Raw genomic sequence first — 27,686 nt, forward strand, 5'->3', positions numbered from 1 at the left:
ACCATTCTATGATCAGGTTTGCGAGTTAAATTTAATCCACCTCGGATAAAGATTCCTCTTAACCAAGAGGTCCGTCACTACGAGTCGGTCAGGCCACGTGGGCTTCGCACCGGCCCAAAAATTGCGACGACACTTTGGCAACTCAAGTGTTGAGAGTCGAAAGCCGAGGGCACTATTCCGTGACGACTTCCGGTGGATGTGACGTCACACCGTTCCCGTGGCTATATCTATACCAAAATATACATTTTCCGGGGATCGTAAGTGTTAATTACGCTTAATTATACATTTGTCCATCTAATTTGACACAAATCTGTCGTTTTTCCGACCATTCGGTGACAATTTTCACTATGCCATGACAACGTGCGGCGGCTGTGGCGTCACACTGTTCCCGTGGCTATATCGACGTCCGCGCTAATTCGACGCAATTTTGACATTTTTGTCTATAATTAATCTACAGTCATCAAGCCTTGCTTCTAAGTTCATTTTTCCTCCTCTATCTGAAGCAACCATTGGTTTTCTTCTATCTTTTATGGTTCCCGAGTTAAACGCGTGTGACACGATTTGTAAACGAACGACAATAAGAGCCATTAAAGGCTTTCGCCTTAAAATATTCACAAGGTGCAAGAGGTAGAATTTTTTTTTCCCTCTCATATGTCCATTTTCAAGAGGTCTGTGTTTGCCGTGCAGCGGTGGCGAGAGGAAGATCAGCCAAGCGCTGCGTAGCCAACACTCAGCAGGAGGTTTTCTTGAAGACCTCGCAGAACTGCTCGAGGATGTGGAACGGTCCCGTTCCGCATCGCCCCTCACGGTCTCCCAGGTGCACGTCGAAGAGCAGCCACGAGATGTTCGAAAGGAAGCGGTGATCTTCAACTTTCATGTACTGCACGAAAGGCAGGACCACCCGGTTAGGCTCTCCAGATTAGTGCGAAAGCACTATTTCAAGACGTCCAACCTGCTCACAGAGTTCGTGTATCGTGTGTAGAGAGAGTTCGTGTGCTTGACCTTGAGGCCAAATCATAAATATATCAAGAAAATACATACTGCGATGACAGATCAGCTTCGCTGGCCGCTGTACGAGAGCACTATGTTATCGCCTCAGCTGATCGCGCCTCGTGTTGTTGTTGCTGTTATCCTCGTTCAGCGGCGCATGACCACACCCCCATGCAACACACTCGCGTGCTGTGCATTGCTCATCGCCGTCTTTATCAACTAATCTTATCGAATAAATATCTTCGCCAGGCGTTCCGACGACCCAGCAAGGGAAAACCATGAGCCAGACAGGCTTCACACGTTTTCACACATACAATCTTTGTGCAGCTGCGGCTTCAGTGCGGCAGAAGAAAGCCTTCTAAACCCTGCCTACTGCTTTCCCAAGCTCGTCAGCTTTCCTGGCCAGCGTGGTGTCATTCCTTACATAAGTTCGTTCCAGATCAATCCACGTTTTTCTAATCTCTGTCATTCTGCAATTAACTTCAATGCGCGAAGCGTACGAAAACATTGTGACTAATTTCAATTGACGTTATCTTCTTAGGGTCATACCTCTCCAGCCGTCGTTGTGTCTGAGGAATCGGTTTGAAGCTCCGATAGTAACGTGTACCGTCTTCCGTCTGACTCTCCTGGATTTTGTAATCCTGTTTCTACACAGCATGGTGGTTCTGCCATTTCATTAAGCATAAAATGTAAACGAAGATTAAACCTGCGCTTGAATGTGACTTTTTGAGAGTCAGTTTGGATTGAGATGGATCATTCTGTATTGGCATAGATAATAGGAATGGTTTATGGTTTATGGGGGTTTAAGTTCCCAAAGCGACTCAGGCTATGAGGGACGCCGTAGTGAAGGACTTCGGAATTTTCGACCACCTGGGGCTCTTTTAACGTGCACTGACATAGCACAGCACACAGGCCTCTAGAATTTCGCCTCCATCGAAAATCGAAATTCTGAATTTGATTGTATATAAAAGTCATCCAGTCCGGATATTTCTGCCTTCTGTGTAGTTCTAGATACTGTACTTGATGTCATACTTAAGTAATGTAAGTCTTTCGTTGTTATGGGTGACATAAATATGAATGCATTCGACATTAACACCCAGAGCGGCCATCATATTAACTGTTTTCTTGGTGTGGCCTTGATTCATTATTCCACCTTCCAACTGTTAACATTTCAATCGATTCAGGCTATATCATTCACCATGCATTAACCAACCTTCTCTATCCTCCATCAGCTTTCATCGTAAGGATTGGTGTTACTTATCTTGCCTTCACTTTGCAACATATTCCTGGCGCCGCAGAACACAGTTTTAGTAAGGATATCTTAAATCGTCCAAAATTCTTTCTTATGGTATCTTCTACAGATTGGTTGACTGTATCTTCGTTGACAAAATGGTCAGCTAGCCTACATTACATTCTCATGCATAATTACAGATTGCTTGGCTTCCTGAGCATCAGCTGTTCTAAGCAAAAAGAACTATTCATCTTCTAAGATCCCTTGGCTCACTAAGGCCTTCTTAAAACCGTAAGACAGAAGGAAAATATATACAAGAAATCTAAAAATACAACCGTTTAACACTCGCATACATCAACGTTATCAAAAGTATTGTTGCACCTTGATTGTACTGTTAAAAATGCCAGAAAAAGTAATCATGAAAGTGAAATCCTTATCTCTGGCGCCAATTTCAACAAGCAACGTGCCTCATTAATTTTTTACTCAACAGGAACTCCTACTCATTCGTATCAATTATCATTCATGACGCAATATCTAATGATACCTCTCGAGATCGCTAATTATTTTAAGCCATTCCTTTTACTCTCCCTGCGCACCTCGTACTCTGACCTACCCCGCATTCTTCCTTTTCTCACGTAACCTGACGAGGCCGGAAGGGAGATCATCAATATGAAACTATCTTCCGCAAGTTTAGATAGTATCAATGGAAATGATGTGAAGCTGATTGTAGATGCCATTGCTAATGTTCTCTCAAATATAATGAACTTAATTCTTGAGTATGGCTTATTTCATCAAAACCTAAAGAGAAGTAAGGTCGCGCCTATCTTCTAGGAAGGAGAGAAGGCAAGCGTAGCAGGGGGCGGCAGAAAATTAGGTGGGCGGATGAGATTAACAATTTAGCGGGAATGCGGTGGCCGCAACTGGCGAAGGACAGATTTAATTGGAGACCCATGGGAGAGGCCTTTGCCCTGCAGTGGGCGTAGTCAGGCTGATGATGAAGATGATGATATTGTCTTGAAAAATTTAACATGGTGCATTCGAAATAGTTTAGGTTCCGGCAAGGTTTCGCCACTAATCCGGCTTTGATTTCTTCCACGCACAAATGAAAATTAGAAATAGACAAAGGTGACTACGTTGGTTCTCATTTCCTTGATTTTACTGCGGCTTGACAGTCTGGGTACAATGAAAGAATCAACGAGAGATGCAAATTCAAAATGAAGAATTATTAGATATCCATGGCAAATCTGATTATTCAATCGTTCCAAATAAACAAATCGGTTATTTCCCATTGTGGCGGATGCTGAGCCCCACGATTTTCTTCAGCGAGCCCTCGTTAAGACGAGACTTAAGGAGAGCAACAATTTCTTCCTACAACCATTAACCAACTATATTCATAGAAAGGTTTCTCTGCAACTTTTATATACAGGGTCTGTCTTGAAAGCAGTAGGACTGGTTTTTTCCTGCGCGAACGGGCGGACGAGAGGTGGTCTGCGCGTGCAGGATCGTTGAAGGGGGATATTGGGAATGCTGGGGAAAATCGGCAATCGGCTCTCGGCCGTTTAAGAGAGGAGGTCGCTTGTACTGTGAACCCCTGTCGAAACGTCTCGTCACGCAGAATCATCGAGCGTTCACTGGATTTTAGTGATACGCGATTAAATTTTGAGTAAATCTTGGTAAAACGGGCAAAGAGACTCACAACATGACTAAGGAGGCCTACGGTGAGGCTTCCATGGGTAGATCAGGTGTTTTTTGAGTGGAACAAGCTGTACCGAGAAGGTAAGGAAAGAGTGGAGGAAGACGAACGCTCCAGACGCCCTTCGACCAGCAAGACCAACGAAAATGTGTAGCGAGTGAAACGTTTACTTAACAGTGATCGTAGAATGAGCATCAGAATGATGGCTGATGACTTGATCATTCCTCAAACCCAAGTTTTTGAGATCGTGATAGAAAACTTATCCATGAGGAAAGCGTGCGCGAAGTTGGTGCCGGGAGTGTTGTCAGAGGAGGAAAAGGCCAACCGGTAGGATCTTCATGATGTGAATGAGGACCCCGATTTTTTGCCCAGCACAAGGCGGTAACGATGCCTCAGCCCCCCTACAGCGTCGACTTGGCCCCGCCAGACTTTTTTCTATTCCCGAGAATAAAATCGACGCTCGAGGGGAAACATCACGGATCGGTACAGGTGGTTTAACAGGCCGTGACGAGGGAGCTAAACAGCTTTCCGGTCCAGGCGTTCCTGGAAGCGTACGAAAACTGTGAAACTCATTGGCAGCAGCGTGTAGGTGCGGAAGGGTGCTACCTTGACAAATTGTAATCGTTTGTACTATTCTCTTGAATATGTTTTGTTTAAAAAAATGAGTCCTACTACTTTCAGAACAGACCATGTATGTGGAGGGCCTTACTCCGAATAAATAAAAATGGTGATACAGCCTGGCGACTCAAGGTCCATGTACACCGTTGGATCTGAGGTCGCCATCACTTTTTTATGATCGTTCCCGAGTGATAGAACGCCTCGATGCACGGATATGACGTCGTACAAAGGCCCGGCTGTATCATAGGCGCACACAAAAATTACAAAGCTGCAATGAAATTGTAGAGGATTCAGAAATAAACAGCCAAAATTTTGAACAATACATAAATAAACAGCTCACTCAGCCCGACATAATAGCTCATCGGGAAACCAATTGCGAGCCTAGCATTACGTATGTCTGCCGTACCGAGGGTAGCAGGTTAGCTGTTCTGGTGTCCAAAGCCACAGCAATACAGCATCAGCCAGAAGACATAGAAATAAAAAATTGTAAGAGACTCCAGAAAAACTACCTTCTGCCCAAAACCATGTTCAGCTTTCAACCGCACCTATCGATGCAAGACATCCTCTTTCTACTTAAAGAGGAAGACTCAACATACCCAAGTTTGCTAACAGTATTCGTCCAAGCCATAGATCTGAAAGGAGGCTCTCAAAACGTCAACCATGATGCAGTCCGACGGGGCTAAGTCGACTAGGCAGCGGCGAAAAGATCCACTACTGCGTTAGAGCCACAATAAAGGGCCAATCAATAACAATCGGAGTAGGAGAACCTAGATCGGACAAGCTGGGAATGCCCAACAAAGGCACCTCGCAATGTTCAGGGATCTCTCCTGTACTTGTCAATATAGCCATGTCAAGCCTGCCTGCAAGGCTCGAGCGCATCAAAGACATCAGCCATGCCATGTACTTTGACGATGTCACGGTACGGTGAAACGAGGGATGCCTTGGGGAAAATAACGACCGGTTCCAAGAAGCCATGACCGGCATTAGGCAATACGCCAGGGGACACAGTGTCTCCCGCTCACGAGGAACGCCCGAATTCATACGCATCCAGTCACGTAGATACAACAAGGACCTACGACTCAACATTCACCTTGACGGACCGGAGATTCCAGAAGAAACAACACTGCCGATCCTGAGCATGTGGTTACAATCCAACCACAAAGCTGACCACACACCCAGACTCCTCTACTAATCCACAGCCCAAGTGACTCGCATGATCATCCGAGTAGCCAACAGAAGGCGAGGTTTCAAGGAGTAGGACACGGTCAGACTGATACGAGCTCTAGTGGTCGGTAGAGTCACGTACATCCTACGGCACCAAATCGTTACATACGAAGAGGTCGAGCAAGTAGAGGCTAAGCCTCGGAAGGCATATCACATGGCGCTGGATGTACCTCCGAGAGCTCCTATGCGTAAATTAACGAACCTTGGGGTCTCCAACCCATACCTAAAGCATCAGGAAACACTTCTCATGGCGCAGGAGGAACAACATCTACATAAGACCATGGGCAGGGCTTTACTAGGACGAATAGGCAACTCTGTCAGACACAAGATTATTCAAGAGACGGAGGACGTACTGGACGCCATCAAATCGAACTACACAGTTCTACCCATCCATAAGCCGATATATCAACAACAGCACCGAACCCGGAGGTAAGCAAGGTTTCGGGTGTTAAAACAGCGCATCGCTGGTAAAAAGGAATCCTTCTTTGTAGACGCAGCCAGCTACCCATGACACAGAGGCTTGGTGGCAGCGGCAATCAACTACGCCCACTAGGAGCTAGCAGCGTCAGCATAAGGCGCTGTGCGTCTGCCTAAGCAGAGCAGGCTGCAATTTCACTCGCATTCCCCGAAGGCAACAGAAGGGGCGAGAGAGAGAGAGAGAGAGAAATGGACGGAAAGGCAGGGAGGTTAACCAGGCGATGCCCATTTGGCTACCCTACACTTGGGGAGGGGAACAAAGGGGAAAAAAGGAAAAAGAGCGGCAATGAGATGAGAAGGGGCGAATATATTGTAACCATACCGACTCGCAGACGGCCTGTCTGAATTTCATGAAAAGCCGCATTGGCAAGAATGCTGTCCGCCTTCTAAGCCAAGGTGGCTCAAGCGAAGAAAAACATTCCATCGAGTGGGCACCGGCACACGCCGGCTCGGCCGAGGATCCCGCAGCGGACGCCATGGCCCGAGGACATATCGAGCGAGGAGTGGTGCGTCGGGACTCGAGCCAGCTGCCCTGACACACGACAACATACTGCAAAACCTTAGGAGGCTATTCAATTCAATTCAATTCATTTTATTTCGGACAACAATACATGGTGTCCGCGGGGAGAGGCTAAAGGAGACTATAGTGTCTCCTGACGAGGCCTAACACCGGCATTACACGTCGGTGCAGATGGTGCAGAGTGACATATCCGTGAGAACAGTGGTACATCAAACACAGGGGGACAGGAATTCAACATAAGCACTAACACAAACACTGATCAGGCAGAAAATAATAGTCAAGAAGTCATCAACAATGAGTGATAGTAATTGGAGTAGAAAAGAAAAATACATTCGCACAGAACAAAAAAGAAAGTACAGAACAGTAGGAGTAAAAATGAATGCAGCAGGTATGCATAACAAAATTTCACACGGGGGTGTTCAAGAGATGGCTCATATTCTTCTTGAATTGGTGAATGGTGACACTCTCCTGGGCACAAGCAGTTAATGTTGGATATGTGTTGCATAAAACTTATTTGGTGATTTGTAGCCTGGGTGCCGTAATTAGTGCGAGGCCTAGAAGCAATCAAAGAAAAGTGCGCAAGTTATGTAGGACTTCTCCATTCAAATAAGAACGAGAAAAAGATTCAAAGTCATGTTTTATTTTTTGGTAGATTAGGAGTGCTAAATAGTGCTTATAGCATAGAAAAAACGGTAACACCTTACAAGAAGCAAACATGTCATTAGTACTAGCAGGATACCTACCCAAAATGCGCAAGGCTCTTTTTTGCGGAGAGAACAACCTATCCGAGTCAGTTTTATTACATGTTCTCCACACTAAGATACTATACACAATATGAGAATGAATCAGAGAAAAATATAACTGTTTTTTTTTTTTTTACATGGAATGGAAGAAGATAACGAAGTCATTGAATGAATCCAACTGATCTTGATATTCGTATCCGCAGACTGTTGACGTGATCAGTCCAGCCCAAGTCACTGCGGAAACGAACTCCTAGGAACTTCTGAGAATTCACCTGTTAAATTTCTGTGTTATTAAAATATAGTTGGATATTATGATCAAGGGGCTTATTTTTGGCGCGGAAAAGCACATATTTAGTTTTTTTATGTTTAGTTCAAGCTTATTGGCATCAAGCCATGTTCGCAGTTCATTAAGGAGAATCTATCCCCGACCCCATAGCCAACTCATCAAAGAGCAGACTAAGTTGGAGACAATTCCTAACAAACACGTAACCATGCTTCATCGTCACCATGATCAGCCTGACTACGCCCGCCACAGTACAAATGCCTCTTCCGAGACTTTCCAACAAAACATGTGTTTTGCTAGTTGCAGCCACTGTATCCCCGCGAACTTCTTAATCTCATCCGCCAACTTAACTTTCTGCTGCCCCCTGCTACGCTTGCCTTCTCTTGGAATCCACTCCGTTACCTTTAAAGACCAGCGGTTATCATGCCTTCGAATTACATGCCCTGACCAAGCCCATTCCTTCCTCTTGATTTCGACTAGGATGTAATTACCCCGCGTTTGTTCCCTCACCCACTCTGCCTGCTTCCGACCTCTTAACGTTACACCTATCATTTTTCTTTCCATAGCTCGCTGCGTTGTCCTTAACTGAAGCTGAACCCTCTTTGCTAGCCTCCACGTTTCTGCCCCATAGGTTAGTACCGGTAAGATATAGCTGTTGTATACTTTTTTCTTGACGAGATATTGGTATACTGCCGTTCATGATCTGAGAGACCTGCAATATGCGCTCCACCCCAACCTGATCCTTCGTTATTTATCTCTCATGATCCGGATCAGCGGTCACTACCCGCCCTAAGTACACATATTCTCTTACTACTTCCAGCACCTTGCTACCAAATACAAACTGCTGTTCCCTTGCTAGACTGTTGAACATTACTTTCGTTTTCTGCATGGTTTGGGTAATCTTTAGCCCCACCGTTCTGCTCTGCGTGTCTAACTCAGTGATCGTGCTTTGCATTTCAGGTCTTCAGTGACTTAGTAAGGCAATGGCATCAGCCAATCGCAGATTACTTAGGTATTTCCCAGTAATTCTTATCCCCAACTGTTCCCAATTCCGGCCTCGGAATTCATCCTGTAAACAGGCGGTGTAGGAGTCCTGGACAAGGGGCTCCACCCACGAATGCTCCCATGATCCAGGGAGTAGTGCATAACATTTTTTCTTTCACTCTCACGCTTCAAGCGTGTGCCCTAAAAGACTGCGCGTCATACTCAAAAAAAAAATTACTGAAATGCCGCTTCAGAAAAAAGGTTCGCCGCATAGACTGCTAAGAAAATAATAATTGTTTTCTAAACAAGTTATGATTATGCTTTTATTAGAAGATTTTTTCGGCATTTATATTTTCTTCCAGGTGCTTATAATTTTGCAAATCAATTTGTAAATAACTTTGAAACTCATCCTCGCTTTTTTTTAGTTCTTTAGCAAAAGTACTCACTCAACAAGACATGCGGATACATCTGAACTGACCTTGGTTACAACTGTGTGGTTGAACTCGGATAAGACCACGTGCCTCTTGGAGGTGGCGTTCAGAAACGCACCGACCACTTCGAAGTTGCTGCCTAGGGACTGCTTCGATGCGTCGAAGGCGTCCGGATCCAGCGCACAAAGCTGCAACGATTAGTGAGCCGTCAAGCACTCATCATCCAGGCGCTCCCAGTTCTCATTTTCCCTCTCTCTGGACATTCTGAGAGGGAACTAGTGCTGATGAAAAATTTAGGATTGCAGGTCATCTTGTAGGTTGGAGTTTGCTATATCGGATTGGCCGAAGACAACTTCGGGAGATGTTAACAGTTTCTTTACACCTAATAAATAAAGCACAACACAATATCAAACAAAGAGAAAAATGTTTACAGATGACTGCATCATAGGCTGAATTGACGAAGAAGGCCCTGGTCCATCCAAAGCATCATCATCATCATCAGCCTAACTACGGCTACTGAAGGGCAAACGCCATTCCCTATATCTATCCGATTAACCCCTCCATGTACCAGTAGCGGCCAACAATACTGCAACGTTCCATATCAGCCGCTGGTATGAAATTATGGAAGTATGAAGTCCATAAGATATAGAAAATATATGGAAATCCATATCGTATCTCCATAAACTTCGTATCTCCATAAATCCATATACATTCCACATACTTTCTATACAATTTCATGCAATGTACATCACGCCATATTGTGCCCATAAGCTTCTACACGAGCTTTCCATATAGTTCCAACGACTCCATACGCTGCTTACCGACTCCATACAATCTATATGGAAACGTATGGATTTATGGGAGTTCTCATGTGGCAATTTTCAGTAGGGGCTCTACACTCGAGTACTTCTTGATTTCAACTGCTCAACTTTCCTTATGAGGCCCCCTGCTACTTTTAACTCCTATGTCCCCGTCCCCAATGGGGACCACAACGATCTGGCTAAATGCCCAAATGCCGCAGGGTAGCACAGCAAATGAAACATTCTGCAAAGACGGGAAGTCCTGCCGAGAAAAACAACAAGAGTCTGTACACACTCCGCTCTCGGGATCCCACTGAAGATCCCTTTTCCTGCTAGAGTGGCGAACAGCTTCGCTTTCGCACGGCCGCGATATATTTACAAAGCAGCAACGAGCAAATCTTGTAAACCTAGGTTCGCTAAAACTCGTCTCGGATGCAGGCCTATTTAGTTGCCATCACTTACAAACATCGGGACTCGCATGCAGAGCAGGCGGCCGAACACAGCCTGTCCGAGAAAGCGCTCCTATCTTGTGGCGTTCCGCGCACAGGGCACTTCTTCCGCACTCAGGGCTCGGAGGTGAGGAGGAGCGGGGGGATCTAGCTGCGTTCAGGGCACTGCTTCCGCACTCCGGGCTCGGGGGTGAGGAGGAACGGGTGATCTAGCCGCGCACACAGCACTCCCTCACACTCCGGGCTCCTCGAGGGTGAGGAGCAGTGGGGGATCTAGCCGCGCACAGGGCACTCCTTGCGCACTGCGGGCTAGGGGCTTAAGAGGAGCGAGGGGATCTAGCCGTGTACAGGGCACGTAAAGTGCCCTGTACGCAGGTAAAGTGCACCAGCCCTCTCGTTGACTTCCTTGTCTCGAAGAATTTGAGTGTAGTCTGCGCTGATAAGGAAGGGTGTTTCGTGGTGATGCCGGATATAACTTTTGGAGAAAAGGCTGCAGCTGCCATCAATAAGAACTTCAAAAGAATTGACTTCAAGTGCAAGGAGGTTAAAGAACACGCAGTTTCGTTATTGTTAGGTCACAATTTGGAGAAGCTGGCGAGTTCCGTGAAGAGGTCAGACGGGGGGCAGTTAGCGGTATTTTTCACTGCAAAGACGCACAAAACCGGCATGCCCTTTCGTTCCATTGTGTCAGAGCGTCATACCTGGCAGCGCTTGGTCGCCCTATACCTGCAAGAACATCTCACGTCGTTGGTTGTCCAGGATCCCTTCGGGATACCTAATTCGGACGCTGTGGTCAACCTTCTGAGAACCATGAACCTTGGACAGTGTGGTGTTTTTAGCATAGACGTTGAAGATTTGTATTATTCGATGCCTCATGAAGGATTAATGGAAAGTGTTAAAGTGTGTATCACGGATGACAATGATGAAGTCGCCTTTATGGGCAGGTGCGGTGTTTCAGTAGAGTCCTTCATGGAAATTCTTTCTTTCTATCTTTCCTCAACCGTCATCGGATGGGAAGGAGGCTTGTTCATTAAACGTACAGGGGTTTGCATCGGTTCGTTCGTAGCCCCCATACTTAGTAACATTTTCCTCGCACAGGTGGACCGAAACATTGAACTTAATTCACCAGGTTTGGTTAAAAAAATTTGCAGATATGTTGATGACTACCTTGTGTTTTCATATCAGTGTGATCTAACTCATAGCATACCTGTCATTTTGAACGTTTTTAAAGAATGCAGCTCAGGTTTGAATTTCACCGTTGAGTCACCCAAAGAAGGGGTGCTACAGTTCTTAGACTTGTCGTTGTCCATGTGCAAGGATCACATTTGCTGGACTTACAGCCTCCGTTCAGCCAAGGCCCTTCTTAATTTTGCTTCGGGACACTCAAAAATCGTGAAGAATGGTATCGCGACGTCCTGCATTAAGGCAGCCATCACCAAATCGTGCATTCACTCCTTCCAAAATAGCGTCTCTGCACAGGTGAACAGGCTCAAGGAATCAGGGTTTCCCATGCATGTCATCTCGATGACGTGCGGCAAACTAGTGCGCTGGATTAAAAGGGCACAAAAATCCCAAGACGTTGGAAGGGAGCGGCATAAAGTCGGCGTGGTGCCCTACGTGCATAGAATGGCACATGGGTTAAAGAAGGTAGGGAGCCGCTACGGCGTCCAGGTGGTTTTTTCCGGGCCAAGCAAGCTGAGCAGTTTATGCTCTCAGATACGGAACAGGCAGGAAGGTGTTGGAGATAAGCGAAAAAAGCGCGGATGCACCGTTAGGCACCGCGCCCCGTTTGTTCCCTGCAGCTTGGGTGTAGTGTACAAACTACCGTTGTCCTGCGGAGCTGTCTATGTAGGACAAACGGGGCGATGCCTCAACGTTAGGCTTGGTGAACACCGTAACTCCCTAAAAGATCATTATGGCAATCTTCCTGAGCATTGCCGGGAATGTAGCAAAAAAGAAGAGCAGAAGGGGAAAATTTGCAAACCGATTTTTTCTAGTACCGTCATACTTTTCAGACATCGAGATCAGCGTGTACGCGAGATAATGGAGGCATACCATATTAGGAAATGTCGGAATCCGTGTATCAGTGAGCCCTCTGTTAACTTGGCAGACTGTGAAATCGATTTTTTAGCCTCAGCGTTGCATTGAATTCCTTTTTTGATAAAGGTTTTTTAACTGACCTTCCACAGCGATGATTGGCGCCTGATGCTTCAATTTCAATTTTTTTTCCTCTGACTTGGTCTTTCGAGGAGGGACTGTTTGTGGTTGTTTTTGTTTTTTGTTTTTAAAGTGACTACCTTATATTGCGCGCGTCAGCAATAAACCTCAGTTGCGAGTTAGCGCTTGTCTGCGTCGTTTACTTTCCGTCCCGTGTGTTCCCTGTGCGTTATTTTTTTTTACATCACTCCCTCACACTCCAGGTTCGAGGGCGAGAAGGAGCGGGGGCATCTAGCCACGCACAGGGCACTCCTTCCGGACTCCGGGTTCTGCAGTGAGGACGAACGGGGGCGATGTAGGCCAGCACAGGGCACACCTTCGATACTCTGAGCTTGGGCGTGAGGACAAGCGGGGGGATCTGGCCAAGCACTGGGCACTCCTTCCGCATTGCGGGCTCGGGGGTGAGGAGCAGTGGAGGGATCTAGCCGCGGACAGGGCACTCCTTCCGCACTCCGGCCTCAGAAGTGAGGAGTAGTGGAGGGATCTAGCCGCGCACAGGGCACTCCTTCTGCACTGCTGGCTCCGGGGTGAGGAGGAGCGGGGAGATCTTGCCATGCACAGGGCACTCCTTCTGCACTCTGGGCTCAGTGGTGAGTAGGAGCGCGGAGTCTGGCCATGCACAGGGCACTCCAGGGTCGGGGGTGAGGAGAAGCGGGAGGATCTGGCCGCGCACAGGGCACTCCTTCCATACTCCGGGCTGAGCGGTGACTAGGAGTTGGGGGATCTAGCCGCGCACACGGCACTCCGTGCTCGGGGGTGAGGAGGAGCGGGAGGATCTGGCCGTGCACAGGGCACTCCTTCCGTACTCCGTGCTCGGTGCTGAGTAGGAGCGGGGGATCTAGCCGCGCACACGGCACTCCGGGTTCGGGGGTGAGGATGGGCGGGAGGATCTGGCCGCGCACAGGGCACTCCTTCCAAACTCCGGGCTCGGCGGTGAGTAGGAGCGGGGGATCTAGCCGCGCACACGGCACTCCGTGCTCGGGTGTGAGGAGGAGCGGGAGGATCTGGCCGCGCACAGGATACTCCTTCTGTACTCTGCTCGGTGGTGAGTAGGAGCGGTGGGATCTAGCCGCGCACATGGCACTCCGGGCTCGGGGGTCAGGAGGAGCGAGGGATCTAGCCGCGCATAGGGCACTCCTTCCGCACTCATGGCTCGGGGGTGAGGAGAAGCGGGGGGATCTTGCCACGCACAGGGCACTCCTGCACTCTGAGGTCGGAGGTGAGTAGGAGCGCGGAGTCTGGCCGTGCACAGGGCACTCATTTCACACTCCGGGCTCGGCGGTGAGGAAGAGCGGGGGATCTAGCCGCGCACATGGCACTCCTGGCTCGGGGGTGAGGAGGAGCGGGAGGATCTGGCCGCGCCCAGGGCACTCCTGTACTCTTGGGCTCGGTGGTGAGTAGGAGCGGGCATCTAGCCGAACACACGGCACTCCGAGCTCGAGGGTGAGGAGGAGCAGGAGGGTCTAGCCGCGCATAGGGCACTCTTGCCACACTCATGGCTCGGGGGTGAGGAGCAGCGGAGAGATCTAGCCGTGCACAGGGCACTCCTTCCGCACTGCGGCCTCTGGGGTGAGGAGAAACGGGGGATCTACCCGCGCACACGGCACGCCGGGATCGGAGGTGAGGAGGAGCGGGAGGATCTGGCCGCGCACAGGACACCCCTTCAGTACTCTGGGCTCGGTGGTGAGTAGGAGCGGGGGGATCTAGCCGCGCACACGGCACTCCGGGCTCGGGGGTGAGGAGGAGCGGGGGATCTAGCAGCACACAGGGCAGTCCTTCCACACTCATGGCTCGGGGGTGAAGAGCGGCGGAGGGATCTAGCTGCGCACAGGGCACTCCTTCCTCACTGCGGGCTCAGGGGTGAGGAGAACCGGGGGGATCATGCCACGTACAGGGCACTACTTCTGCACTCCAGGGTCGGGGGTGAGGAGGAGCGTGGGGACCTAGCCGCCCACAGGGCACTCCTTCCATAGTCCGGGCTCGGCAGTGAGGAGGAGCGGGGGGATCTAGCCGCGCATAAGGCACTCCGGGTTCGGGGGTGAGGAGGATCTGGCCGTGCACAGGGCACTCCTTCCACATTCCTGGCTCAGCGGTGAGGAGGAGCGGGGGATATAGCCGCGCATTCGGCACTCCAGGCTGGGGGTGAGGAGGAGCGGGAGGATCTGGCCGCGCACAGGGCACTCCTTCTGCACTCCGGGCTCTGTGGTAAGTAGGAGCTCGGAGTCTGGCTGTGCACAGGGCACTGCTTCCATACTCCGGGCTCGGGGGTGAGGGGGAGCGGCGCATCTAGCCGCGCACACGGCACTTCGGGCTCGGGGGTGAGGAGGAGCAGGAGGATCTGGCCGCGCACAGGGCACTCCTTCCGTATTCCGGGCTCGGGGGTGAGGAGAGGCGGATCTAGCCACGCGCAGGACACCTCCCTTCCAAGTGTGGTGCATAACATCTTGCAGTGATGCACGCTTTGTATAAAGTGCTCACTAAATCGGTAGGAGGTTCCTCGACTAACACGCACGGCACTACCCCAAGTATTCACTCGGGAGGTTTACATACCGACACCAAGCAACGATATGAGAAGAAAAACTATGACATGCAAAACCCAAGATATGCTTCAGTCCTTTCGCAGCCACTAACATGCAGCTGCATACATGGCCTCCAATACATTTCGATTAGTATACATTAGCGTTTTGGGTGCCCACGAGTGACCGACAATGACTGAATTTTTAACCCATTAATTGAATGTTCTTTGGCAGCCATCGTGGAAATTATACAGGGTGGCTTAACATTTCTTTTAAAAGTGGGAGACGCCGGCGCGGTCTCTCGACCTGGACTGTCCAGTCAGGCCGACATTATGAGCCTTATAGAGATCACTGATTGTACTCTTAGTCAACATAAATTAACTGACGAACTTTTTATTTTTGATCTTAGGGGGTAGGTTACACTGCCGTATCGATGGCGGTCTACATCGAAAGTGACCTGTATTTTTTGTTGTTCGCATCGGCAAGGGGGATGGAAACATCGAACACCAAAAATACACATTTGAAAGCTTGTTGAGTTGGCTTTCCAGCGATTGGTATTAACCTGATAGGGTTAAGGAGCTCGCGTCACAGAAAACACGGCGTCGGCGTCGTCGAGCGAGTAATCCACCAAAAATCCCCAGAGAAGCAACCCAAAAAGCAGATTGGCCATCTAGGTCACACAACCATGAGCAGTCATAAAAACCTGCTCACCGAATGGTGAGGTAATTTCCGCACCGTGGCAGGTGGCAGTTCAATTGATGATTGCTCGTGAAAGGTTGCTAAGAAGGGCAACGCGGGTCGCATGCCCCCATTGGTAGAAGCGCCTGCCATTGAAGGAAAGTAGGGCGCCATTTAACCCCTGAAACCACTGCGCCATGTGTTGTATGAGGACTCTCATGGGTCTGTGAATGTTAGTTAAGGAATGAACAATTTTGCGCATAGAGAAATTAACCCATTCAGCTACCGTGTCATACCCTTAACTCGGGGCCTATGTGTCCCCTTCAATATTTCTTATAAAATGGCGTCTGTCGGACTTGTTGCGCATCAAATACATGCATAGTTAGTGTAATTGACACTGTAGAAAGTGATTTCATTTCGGGGACAATTGCCACGATAATTACCGGTAATTAAATAATACGGGAAAGCCTGGTTCAACAAGCTTTCAGGTGTATATTTTTCATGTTCAATATTTCGAAGCACATTGTCGATTAAGAAAAATTAAAATAAGATCTGACCTTCGATGCTGACGGCCATCAGTCCAGCTCAGACCACACTGACGTATTTTTCAGAGTTTTCAAAATAAAAATCTGTACATGATAAATTACCCTGCATTGTGATGCGCATCGTTAAAATAGATTGTTAATTCTTTCTTTTGCCAACTATGAGGCCTGCAAACTACTAACGCACAGTACGGTGCTTCTTAGATTCAAGAGAGGTGACTACTTTCGCACAATATTATTTGCACCTATTTAAAACACTAGGAGGACCTACTTCTAAGTACCTTGTTTTACTAAAACACTTGACTACAGTCTAACTCAGTTAAATGCACCAGTTGCGCGAGTGGTCAGGGGCGGGGGGAGGGGTGGAGGCGTGGCAGCCTGCGCGATTAGCTGGTGGCAGCTGCAGTTTTGGTTTCAGTGCCGATCAATTACGAGACGAGGTACGACCACAAGACACTGAGTCCAGCAAGCCACGGACTTGACAATCCATGAACAACTTACGGCATCCTGGCTTGTGATATCCACGTTGACGCACGGGGCGTAGGCGATGCGCTTGATGTCCGGTGCGTCCGTTCGCAGCTCGTAGACCAGGGCGCCCAGTTCGAATGAGAGGCCCAACAGGGTCCGAGGATTTATGTAGGGTCTGATGAAATTCCTGTGCAGATACTGCGCGTTCGGTGCGAATTAGGATTATCCGTCAGCCGCATCGGTTCAGACACGCCGCGCCACTCGTGCTCACTGAAATATCGCTGTATTCTATCTATATAACTTTCCTAATGAGTCCTATGTCCCCTTGCCACTGGTCGATGCTACGTGTGACGTCAGTGTAGATAGCTACCGAGCACTATACTGCTCAGGTCCAGCAGCGATGCTGGAGCAAGAACAATAGCAAGCAGATAAAGGAATGAACGGCTATAACATTCATTACAAAACGCAGCCTGAGTCGCCTTGAGACGTTAAACCGCCATAAACCTAACCAAACCAAACAAAATGCAGCATCTGGACTGTGTTAGAGCACACCAAGGTTAGACCAACACTAATCTGAGTGGCATTGTGTAGGCGCCGCGGGAGACACTGGCTGTGGCGACTGTCTGCCAAGCTATGGTGGCGTGTTACTGATATGCAATCACGAATACGCTTTGAACCATGCCACAAGAAAAAATGTAGTAGCGTCCCTATTCACACGGAAACTGCGGTGAGTGTAAAGAAAATCGTGCAGTGTTCTTGCGCCTTGGCAACCATGCTGGCAGGCTAGTCATGGTAACGATGTAGGTGTTAATATAATATCACGACCAAACTATCCCTACTGAAAAGTTTCATATGAGGCGTTGATGTGGAATTATTAGAATATAGCGTCCATAAGATATGAAAAAAAAGTATAAAGAAATCCGTATCTTATCTTTACGGAGTATATAAGGATTTCACATTTCTATAGCATTTCACGCAATGTACATGATGTCATATAGACTCCCCATATTCCCATAAGTGCTTCCGTATGGTGCATACCTACTCCATACTCTCCATACTGACTCCATAAAATATATGTAAACATTAAATTATAGAAGTCGTCATATGGAAATTCATTAGAGATCAAGGCGAGGGTATAAGCCAGACTGGTGGGACAAAAACGCATTGTGCATTAGGCCAAGGAATCACCGAGCTTTTTAGATCATTGGTGCGACGACGTCACCTAATATACTGATTCCTCAAATGGCTATTGCAACGTGAAATGACTATATAGAACAAGGTACAGGTTACTACCTGAGGATGGCCCTCAATGCACCACCGAACAGCGTGTTAGTGACGTCGTGCTCATAGAGTTTTACACCTCGTCAAGGCCTCGAGGCATGTTGAAAATTATCCGCCAATCAATCTCTAGTTTGCTCAGGACCGCTTATATCATATTGGGAGCGTAATTGTAGCTTTATCTTCTTATTTGCTTATTATAATTTCGGTGAAGTATGGGAGCGTGTAGGTTACAGGGTTGGGAGGGGGGGGGGGGGGTCGGAAGTTACGAAATAACAGTGAAGTTCGCGTGAAGAAGACGCACCACAGTTGAATGTCTCCATCCTGGGTGCAATTTCTACAATCGCTATAATACCACTTAGGCGTTGCCTGATGTACCTTCTGCAGCGAGCATGTCCGCTGCGACGCGATAAAGAGGAACGCGGCGTAAGCACAGAATACTTTCAGACGTTGAGAGAGAAACCTACTAGGTCGGTTGCACCGTGGAACGGTGCGAAGAGAACGGTAGGAGGCACGGCGAGGCAGTCAGCCTGGCCCTGCACTAATCCTGCAGAGGAGACGGCGATCACCGTGTCCACCGCGAAGTCTCTGCAGTAAAAGCACGCACGAACTCTTAGATACTTTTAGCATAGTGCGCATCGCTACTGCTACCGCTTGCCGCGTACAGCACACTCATTGATTTCTCCCGGCGCGGCAGGCGGGCACGCTGCTGACTGGAACGTGGCGCCATCTGACACCCTGAGGGCGATGTGCGCATGCTCAGTGATGGGGTGTGGTAGGCGGTAAGTGGTAGCGCTAGCGGCACGCGTTATGCTAAGTGTATCTTTTTGAACAGCGGTGGTGGTCAATACGCAAAGCGTAGTTAAGTGCCCAGTGAATAAATAAGACAGCCCGATCTCCGACTAGCAAATAAGCTTTTAAAACCAAGCTGAACACAAATAACTTAGAACGAGAAAATACTGCAGATTTCGACCAGCGAATACAATACACCCCTATTTGTTACGCTGAAGGAAACAAATGGTGCGCATTCAGTATTATTCGAAACGAATCGAATATACTCGCATGCTCTAGTGCAGTGTTCGAATAACTTCCACGAACTTCAAAAAAAAACCTCAGTAGTTTTCTTCCAATACGTTTTAGAAAAGAGTACCCCCTCCGAAGCCGTACATCATGCAGTAGTGACCAGTATAAGAGGGATCGGTATAAGCGAGATGGTGGGTTCAACTACGTGACGCGGTCCATTTGTGTGGCGGCATTATTTCCTTTACGCATGACATGGCGGCGATAGACCTAATATACCGACGTAGTATTACCTGTATAACCCCTAGTGGGGATCAGTGTTGTTTCTTTTCGCAGCTATAGTTATAATTCCTTTAGCTATAGCGCTGTACTGCAATGCCGCTGCCAGCGCTTTGCTAATTTGAATGACTTCTTCCTTATTCTTGGACACAAATTTTAATTGTGAGGCAACTATATAATATACTCAGGTATATTTATGGAAATAATTAAGGCATTAGTCCATTCTTCCTATGCGTAGGAAAATCTTCCTTTTAACGTTTGTCCATCCCTGACATCGAGTAGTTAGACTGCCATAAAAATTGGCAGTGGCTTAGCTCGGCTATGCGAGGATATACGTAGCGAAAGCGAGCGCAACGACGAGGCAAGCGGTGTGACGTCATACCAGACGGCGCGGCGAGTGCGCGGCGTCCGCCAGCTGCGCCGGTTGCTAGGCAACGGTTCAAGGTCAGTCTTTGTGCCTCCTCGGAGCACCGTCACAGCGAAATCGCAAGTTCGTAGCCAATGTAGCTTTCGCTACAAAAACCAAAGCGGAACGTTTTTGACGATAGCAATAAGAAAATGCAAGCCTGCCGGGGAATGTCTTCGGAAATATTGATTGTTATCAAGCACTCTTGTTAAATATGTGAAACTGGCGTTCATAAGCAACTTCATGCTGAAAAATTAGTTTGTCCAGAATTTTTGGCAATGCTTTTTTTCTACAAACATTTCCGCAAGTAGCACGTAGTCGAGAAATATTAGATTCATATTTGATTCACATTCGATTCGCTTTTTTTACTACCACATCCGCTTTGAATTTGATCTTTAGGCACACCATTTGTACTAAGTTGGAGCATTGGTACTCGATCGATTCAATTTTTGAAAAGCACTATCCCACATCTCTGCAAATAACACATATAAGCAAATCCTCAATTCTTTCGTACTAACTCATTTAATTTCTTCTTCTCTGCTTCACGACTGCTGACCCAAAAAAAGTGTGTTCGATCCCGGCCGCGGCGGTCGCATTTTTATGGAGGCGAAATTCTGGAGGCCGTGTGCTGTGTTATGTCAGTGCACGTTAAGGAACCCAAGGTGGTCAAAATTTTCGGAGCCCTTGCCTACGGCATCTCTATCATAGCCTCAGTCGCTTCGGGACGTCAAACTCCCATAAACCATAAAATTATGAGTGCTACAAACTACAAACACACTTACTTAACTGTTGTAGAGATGATGTCATTGTACACTTCAAGAGCATCTATGGTGTAATTGTAAGATGCGATAGCTATTATGGTCTTCCTTGAAGGATCGTCTCCTTGGATCTCCTTGAATTTCTGCAGGAGCATAAAAAGGAGCGATTTTAAGGTCATCAACAAATCCGCGATAGCTATAGGTTAAGTAAGAACTGATATCATGCCTTGAACTAAAGCGTTAAAGGAAAGTTAACTGTTATGACGCTGAATTCACCAGGCCCAAGCAACCAATGCCTGGCAAAGGCGTCTACGTAGGCACCCTCCCACCTGTGACTACCAGGCGCGATCTCCGTGCCTGCGGGGCATGCGGGAATCACAGTGTGAGAAACGCGGTGCTAAATGAGGACTCCGTGGAGTGCCTTCTATTGCCAAGCGAGGTTCATCCAGTTGCCGAGCAGCGCGTGCCGCGAGGCCCAGTCACCTGGCCGCGGACCATGTTAACGCCAACCCCCTCCCTTTGCCCAGAAGCGTGCGTATGGCACGGCTGTGAGGAGGCAGGTTGGAGCAATGAAAATGCGAATGCTTGACTAAGAGTCAGCGTTCAACGACTCTTCCTCAAGGCCATTCATCAGAATTATTCGAGGAGGGATAAATTGCTGGGGAAAATTGGTTCGCATTCGCGGGATGCTTCAAGACTTTGCTGACTTCTGATTTTCCAAACACTAGCGGCCTTGAAAATTTGCGCCATTTTGTATCTGACAAACTAAATATTGTGAAACTCATTCCGCCGGACGGCTGCCGCGCTTTCTTGACACATAGCGCGCACTACGACCGGCTGGAGTTTCAGTAAGCTAAAGGAGAAGTGTTTGAGGAGTGTTTTTTTTTAAAGAAAATGTCCTAAATATTTCTGCACGATGCAAAAGCTTGAGCCAGGGAAGCGACAGGGCTTCCTCACTTATCTGGACAAAGCATGCTCCCTAACAAGAAACATACCTCTTCAAAACAACGTACGCCACCTTTTAGTCTTCTACGCCCGCCCCTTACTTTTTATTAAATCCTAGTTTCGATCTGCCTCCTAGCATGGAGAGGCGAATATAATCCTCGCCAATGACGCCCTCAGTTTCTAAGACGAATACGATTACATTTTGCGGAAACCGTGGTGACCGCACTAAGGCTGACAATGGTTTGACCCCTACTTCCCACTATTCAAGTGTGTGTTTCAGGGACCTTGCATTTCCCTAAGCAATGCCTCTATGGGAGCTTCTTCCCGAGAGCCATGACAATCGTGTACCATTGTGCATTTTAGAAACTCCGTGTGCATTTTAGGAACGCCCGTTCCGCAGTGACATATGGACTATCAGGAGCTGTAAAAGAATTCCCAGCATGCGGCATCGACCGCTGCCCCGTTTCAAAGGGGATACTCTTAAGATCCCCATCTCCCCATCATCCCCTCCATCTCCCCATCATCCCCTCCATCTCCCCATCACCCCATCACCCCCATCTCACCATGATCCCATCATCGCATCCACCTCCCCATTACCCCATCATCGCATCCATCTCCCCATCACCGTATCCATCTCTCCGTCCGTCCGTCCGTCCATCCATCCATCCATCCATCCATCCATCCATCCATCCATCCATCCATCCATCCATCCATCCATCCATCCATCCATCCATCCATCCATCCATCCATCCATCCATCCGTCCATCCATCCACCCACCCACCCGCCCCCCATTCACCCACCCACCCACCCACCCACCCATTTATTCATGTCTAAAATCGCAGACCTCGTTCATAAATCAGGCAAAGGGGCCAGTTATCAAGTATTGGACGTGGCTGCCTTCAGAGCGAGGACGACGCACTTACTTGAAAGACATCATACAGACCGCTCATCGTCACTTTGAGAGCGCGAAGACGACCGATGATGTTGAGGACTCCGTAGTGTTTGATGTTTTTTTGCGCCAGCATATCCAGTGCGTTCCTGGCAGCGTCAAGTTTCTTGGCGGTGATGTAACTGCAAAGGGATGAGATGAGGAGGCTCTAAGTAAACTACACTTTTACCTGAGCCTGCATCTGATGATCTCAAAAAACTAGGCGAAAGGGGTCAACCAGAATGTGCTTTCTGAGACTACGATATGTTTCAGAAACGGGCTAGATTCCAAATTCGGTTTTTGTTGCGCGCTGTGAATATAATACTCTGAATAAAACCGACTAATACCATTGGGTTGCTGGTGTCACTGAAATGCAACGCTATAATAATTTGACGAACCACCCTGGTTATTTCATCCGGATTACACATTCATTTCTCCACAGAAAATAAGGGTCTGCTCCATCAGCAGCTCCTAAGCATCTGCCTTAACAACTAGTTTTCGGTGGTGACGTGCTATACTGGAGAGATTGCCCAGTTCCCTGCGCATGGAGGCCTCTGACCTCTTCCTCCACACCTCCCCCCCCCCCCCCTCCGCGTAAATAAGGAGCTATCTAAAGCCACAAACCTCTCATGTGCCTGGAGCTTCACACCGAATCAGTGTGGCTGACGCGCGCATGGCAAAGTACACATATCTCACTTTATGCTTACGTATAGGGTTTCTTTAAAGCTGCATTATTTTTAAAAAAAGCCTATGAGGAAGCGTTAGCTTGAAATCCCATGCCTTAATTCCAGAAAAACTGTGTCGTAAAATGCTGTTAATTGCAAGTCGAGCGCAGTTCCATCCAGGCCTGCTCCTGCACTCGTGTCCTTATAGGCAGGTTTCGCCCATATACTGTCAACTTGAAAGCTGCAAATTGTGAGTGATACCAAAATGATGGATTTCGTGAAAGGTGATTGTATTGTTATAATTTCACTCCCTTCAAAGGAAGTAAGCGAAATTCTAGAGGAAGACAAGGTTCTTGCAATGTCTTACTTCTAGAGGGCGCCTTAACCAAGGCATGAAATGAATTGAGAGAATAGAGAGAAAGACTACGTGCTGTTTATTGAATGCAAGTGCAAACCACGTACTATAGGCAACAAAGGCGCCCAGAAAACGCTAAAAGCTATGTGGGAGTACTTGTGCCATGTCTGCCACTATTACCTCCGCGCTCTATAACGCATTCACCCACGTGAACCCGACTATCCTCTCCGTAAGTTTGGTCACGAGGCAGTGACCACCAATAGAGATAGCGGCTTCAGTTGCAACTCATAAACGTGGAAACGTCTGTCGCCGATATCATATCCGGTTGTGCAGTGCCCTCACATACAAGGCGGAGCTATGCAGGCTAAAAGTTCCTCCGTAAGTGTCTTTCAAGAAAGTTAGAAATCACGAATTATTACCCAGTATGTTACAGCCCCCCCCCCCCCCCCCCCCTCCTCTAGAAGTTGTGCTGAGGGGACAGTAGTTCCCAGTCTCCAACAGTTTGCGCTGAGATGAGGTTTCTGAAAAACGTTTCTATTCTAGGACGTTATTAATGTAAAGCAATATGACTGAGCTAGTTGATTTCATATAGCCGGTCTGAAATGTCTTCGTTTGTGCAACCTAAACCAATTGTTTCTCAAAGCCTTAAAACCTTCATTTGAGTAACCTAAACTAATAGTTTCCTAACAGAAGTCGTTGATTGGCTGACCGTTGTTCATGAGCATGATTGGCAGAACTGAAACAGACTGTGCGCAGATTTTCTTAATGCGGCCAATCACTTCTTGCATATGTATGTTTATAAAGCCGCCCATGTGGGTATAACTTTTATATGCATTAAACAAAGCCACAAAGCAAGTAAAGAAAACATAAAATGAATATTGAATATAAAAAAGAAATAAAATAAAAAGTTTGAGGTCCTGACCCCCCCTAGAAAAGAAGTTCCGAGGTCCGTGTAAGCGTACAGATTTTTGGACACAGCGTCTTGTAAAAAAAGGATCCCTAATTGTTAAGACTATCTCCACAAACGCAGAAAAAGTGCTGAAGGAGCTGAGTTCGAGTAAACTTCTCGCCAAGTCAGCGCTTTCTCAATGTCGTTATTTTCCCTGTGTCTCCTCCTCTCCACTCGTTTCACATTGCACATCAATAAACCTACGCAATCTTTAGCCAGGAATCCCCGGCGAGCCTTCGGGTTGCATGTGAATACGAAATCTTTGCGCCTTTTAATGTTTTGCTTGCCCTTTCATCGTTATGTACGCTGTCGGAGAGGGGTGTCTCAATAAAATAGGCTAAAGTCTGTAAAAAAGTATCTAAATGCGTTGAAGTCTATAAAAAAAAATGCGATTCCCACCACGGTAATGCCGACTGTCAGCGTGTGCTGTTCATAATTCTGACCTTGCAATTGTTGCATTTGCATGCATGAATGTGGGACGATTGCATTGCTTCTTTAGGAGGGTTAGAGCACGCGGCAAGGGTCGGGCTATATGCACGTGGTGGTCTTGTAGCCCACCACTACTACTTTATTACAGTCGAATACAAACAAAACAAGGCAATGGCGAATGGCATTCAAAGGAGGCCTCTCCTAGCCAATTGGCGTCGATCGGCTCTTGTGGCGTCGCGGTAGCAATACAGCAGAGGCTTTAGGCAGGCAAGAGAAGGAGACAGTCATTTGCTCAGTACTGTGGTAATTCAGTTGTTTGTTGTTCCGGCTAAGGGTGCGGAGGGGTGAAGGGGAAAGCTGGAGAGAGTTTGCTGGACCGCTAGTGCCGAGTAGCCCACTCCCCATGGTAAAGGGACAGAGAACCGCCTCCTACACTTTCCTGCACAGCCTCTCAGCTACAGCGCTATAGAAAGCTGTCGCAAGTATAGCGTGAAATCGCAAGTGCCTCTGTGAAATGGGACTAACTGTGAAGTCATGACAATTCGCTCGACGCCATTGACTGGAGGGCTTCCTTTGAAGTGTATTTTGCCGCTACTCTTTTGACTTGCATGGTATTATAGCCTCCTAGCCACACCATCTATAGGCAGCACTTGCGGTGCACGAATTGTTCGTTCCGTTGGCGCATGAAATCCCCCCCCCCCCTCTACCAAATCACAATACATACCCCTCAACTCGGTGCGCGAGGAGGGCGATGTAGGAGGAAGAATGAGGTTTTCATTGCAGAGCGTTAGCCCTAATACTCGCATACTCAATGTCGAGTTAGTATGAAAGACCGGGACGTTCAAGAGGGACGAGGGGATGGTACCACTGGTACAGAGGTTGTGCACCACCTATTTGGTGTATGATGTTCGAGTGGAATAAAACGATTCAGCGCGCTACGCGGCATAAGATTACTTGTCGAATCAAAGCTTAGCGCATAATAGGGATTCTTACCGACGACCTTTGGTTCCCAAACAATGGCTTCTTGAAACTTCGAACGTTCTTTACGGCCAAACTAATTGACGTAGGACATTCGAAGTGGTGTCAAAGGATGTGTCTTCTTGCGCTGGCATTCAAACGTTTCATATCCGGATATAACGAAAAATTTCCACCGGAAATAGCGAATATGGCTAACGACGCTATTTCAGTTCGATATTGCTAAAACTAGATACTCATACGCTGTCTCAGCGTTTTGCTCCTTTTTTTCTTTAGAGGCTACAGTGGCTGCAAGTGAGAACTCAATCTAATGGTGTTCTACAGCACGTCTCGGTAGCCTATAGCACGCCGAAAGAACGGCTACAAGATTCGTTTAAAGGTGCGAGCGGTGACATCTAAGTTCCTAGCAGTTCTACATAGTTCCTAACGCTGCAATCCAAAGTCCTTGACATTTTTCAGCAAGCACTGATGTTTTTTTTAACACAAAGTGTTCGCTTGGGTCGAGCAGCTGATGCGCCGAGTAAGCTGTAAGTCTGCATGGCAGATATTTCCAGCTGACATTGTTGATTATCGAAATGAGCAAAACCACTGCATTCAAACGAAACGACGATAAGACCGACAGGACGAACGTTGCTCTTATAACTTAATAAAATGCAAACTTTCCAAAAACCTTCGCAAGAATGCGCATGCTCAGTCACCAAAACTATCAGGCAAAACCGATTATAAGAAAGTACGACATAACAACAAACGTAATGAGTAGAGGACAAGCCATGTGAAGAATAGAAAAAAATAATAAAACGTGTAACTTGAAGTTCCCGTCCTGTCTGCGTCTCTTCCTCGTTTTGTTTTAGAGGCGTATTTTCGTTCATTAAGGATGTTTCCCTTATAAAAATGGTCTATAGACAGTGTAATGAGTTGTTGATAGACTCGATTGCCTTCCTATACATATTTCTTTTTGTTTATTCATAGTCTATAGGCAGTGTATAAACAAAAGTTTGCTATAAGTGACTGGCCATAAATCTATAAATTGTCTATAGAGTATTTTGTAGAATTTTCCGCAGAGAGTCTATAGACTTTGTAAACAGCAGTCTATAGACAGTCTATAGACTCTAAAAAAATTGTTGTAAGGGTTATTCCACATGTGTCCTTTGTTCCTCACCTGAAGTGGAAGGCCACTCCGAGTTCGATATGGCTGTAGGCCTTGGCCTGTTCCTGGAACTTCTTCCAGCTGGTCTGCTCTTCCGCGCCTTGCAGGCGATCATCGACGATGATCACATTGTAGTAGTAGAGGTAGTCGCAGAACCGGTCAGGAGGGTACATGGATGCCTCCACAGCAGAAAAGCCCACGGTGCATACCAGCTCCCGGACTGGGAAAGAAAGGTGGTATTGGTAGTATTCATTATTAAAAAAAGGTTTAGGTTTAGGTTTAATGGGGTTTAACGTCCCAAAGCAACTGAGGCTATGAGGGACGCCGAAGTGAAGGGCTCAGGAAATTTCGACCACCTAGGGTTCTTTAACGTGCATTGACATCGCTCAGTACACGGGCCTCTGGAATTTCGCCTTCACTGAAATTCAGCCACCGCGGCCGGGATCGAACCAGCGTCTTTCGGGTCAGCAGCCGAGCACCGTAACCACAGAGCCACCGCGGCGGGTTGTTAAAAAAAAAGAAGGCTGAGGCTTAACTTGGTTAAGCCTGGAGAATGCGAAGCATCATCGTGTCGCGTAATTTGGAGGCGCACAACCACAGCGACGGCGCGAGGTGGGCCCCCGTTTCTCCACTGTCGTGACGTCATCGTGTCACGTGGTGTAACGTCATGTATCACGTGATTTGGAG

General features: G+C 47.6%; 1 protein-coding gene across 1 annotated transcript; it reads right to left on the reverse strand.

Moving 5' to 3' along the window:
- Positions 1-730: 730 nt before the first annotated feature.
- On the reverse strand, positions 731-27,172 carry LOC149332269 (uncharacterized). The gene is made up of 7 exons (XM_089557501.1): positions 27,012-27,172; positions 22,475-22,622; positions 20,630-20,748; positions 18,610-18,730; positions 16,898-17,062; positions 9,242-9,382; positions 731-880 (listed from the first exon to the last, which is right to left on the reverse strand). The coding sequence occupies exons 1-7, from the start codon at positions 27,170-27,172 to the stop codon at positions 731-733; spliced, it is 1,005 nt and encodes a 334-aa protein (XP_089413627.1).
- Positions 27,173-27,686: the final 514 nt, after the last annotated feature.

Source organism: Amblyomma mixtum, chromosome 8, assembly GCF_055824585.1.
Source record: "Amblyomma mixtum isolate Tamu chromosome 8, ASM5582458v1, whole genome shotgun sequence".
Lineage (NCBI taxonomy): Eukaryota > Metazoa > Arthropoda > Arachnida > Ixodida > Ixodidae > Amblyomma > Amblyomma mixtum.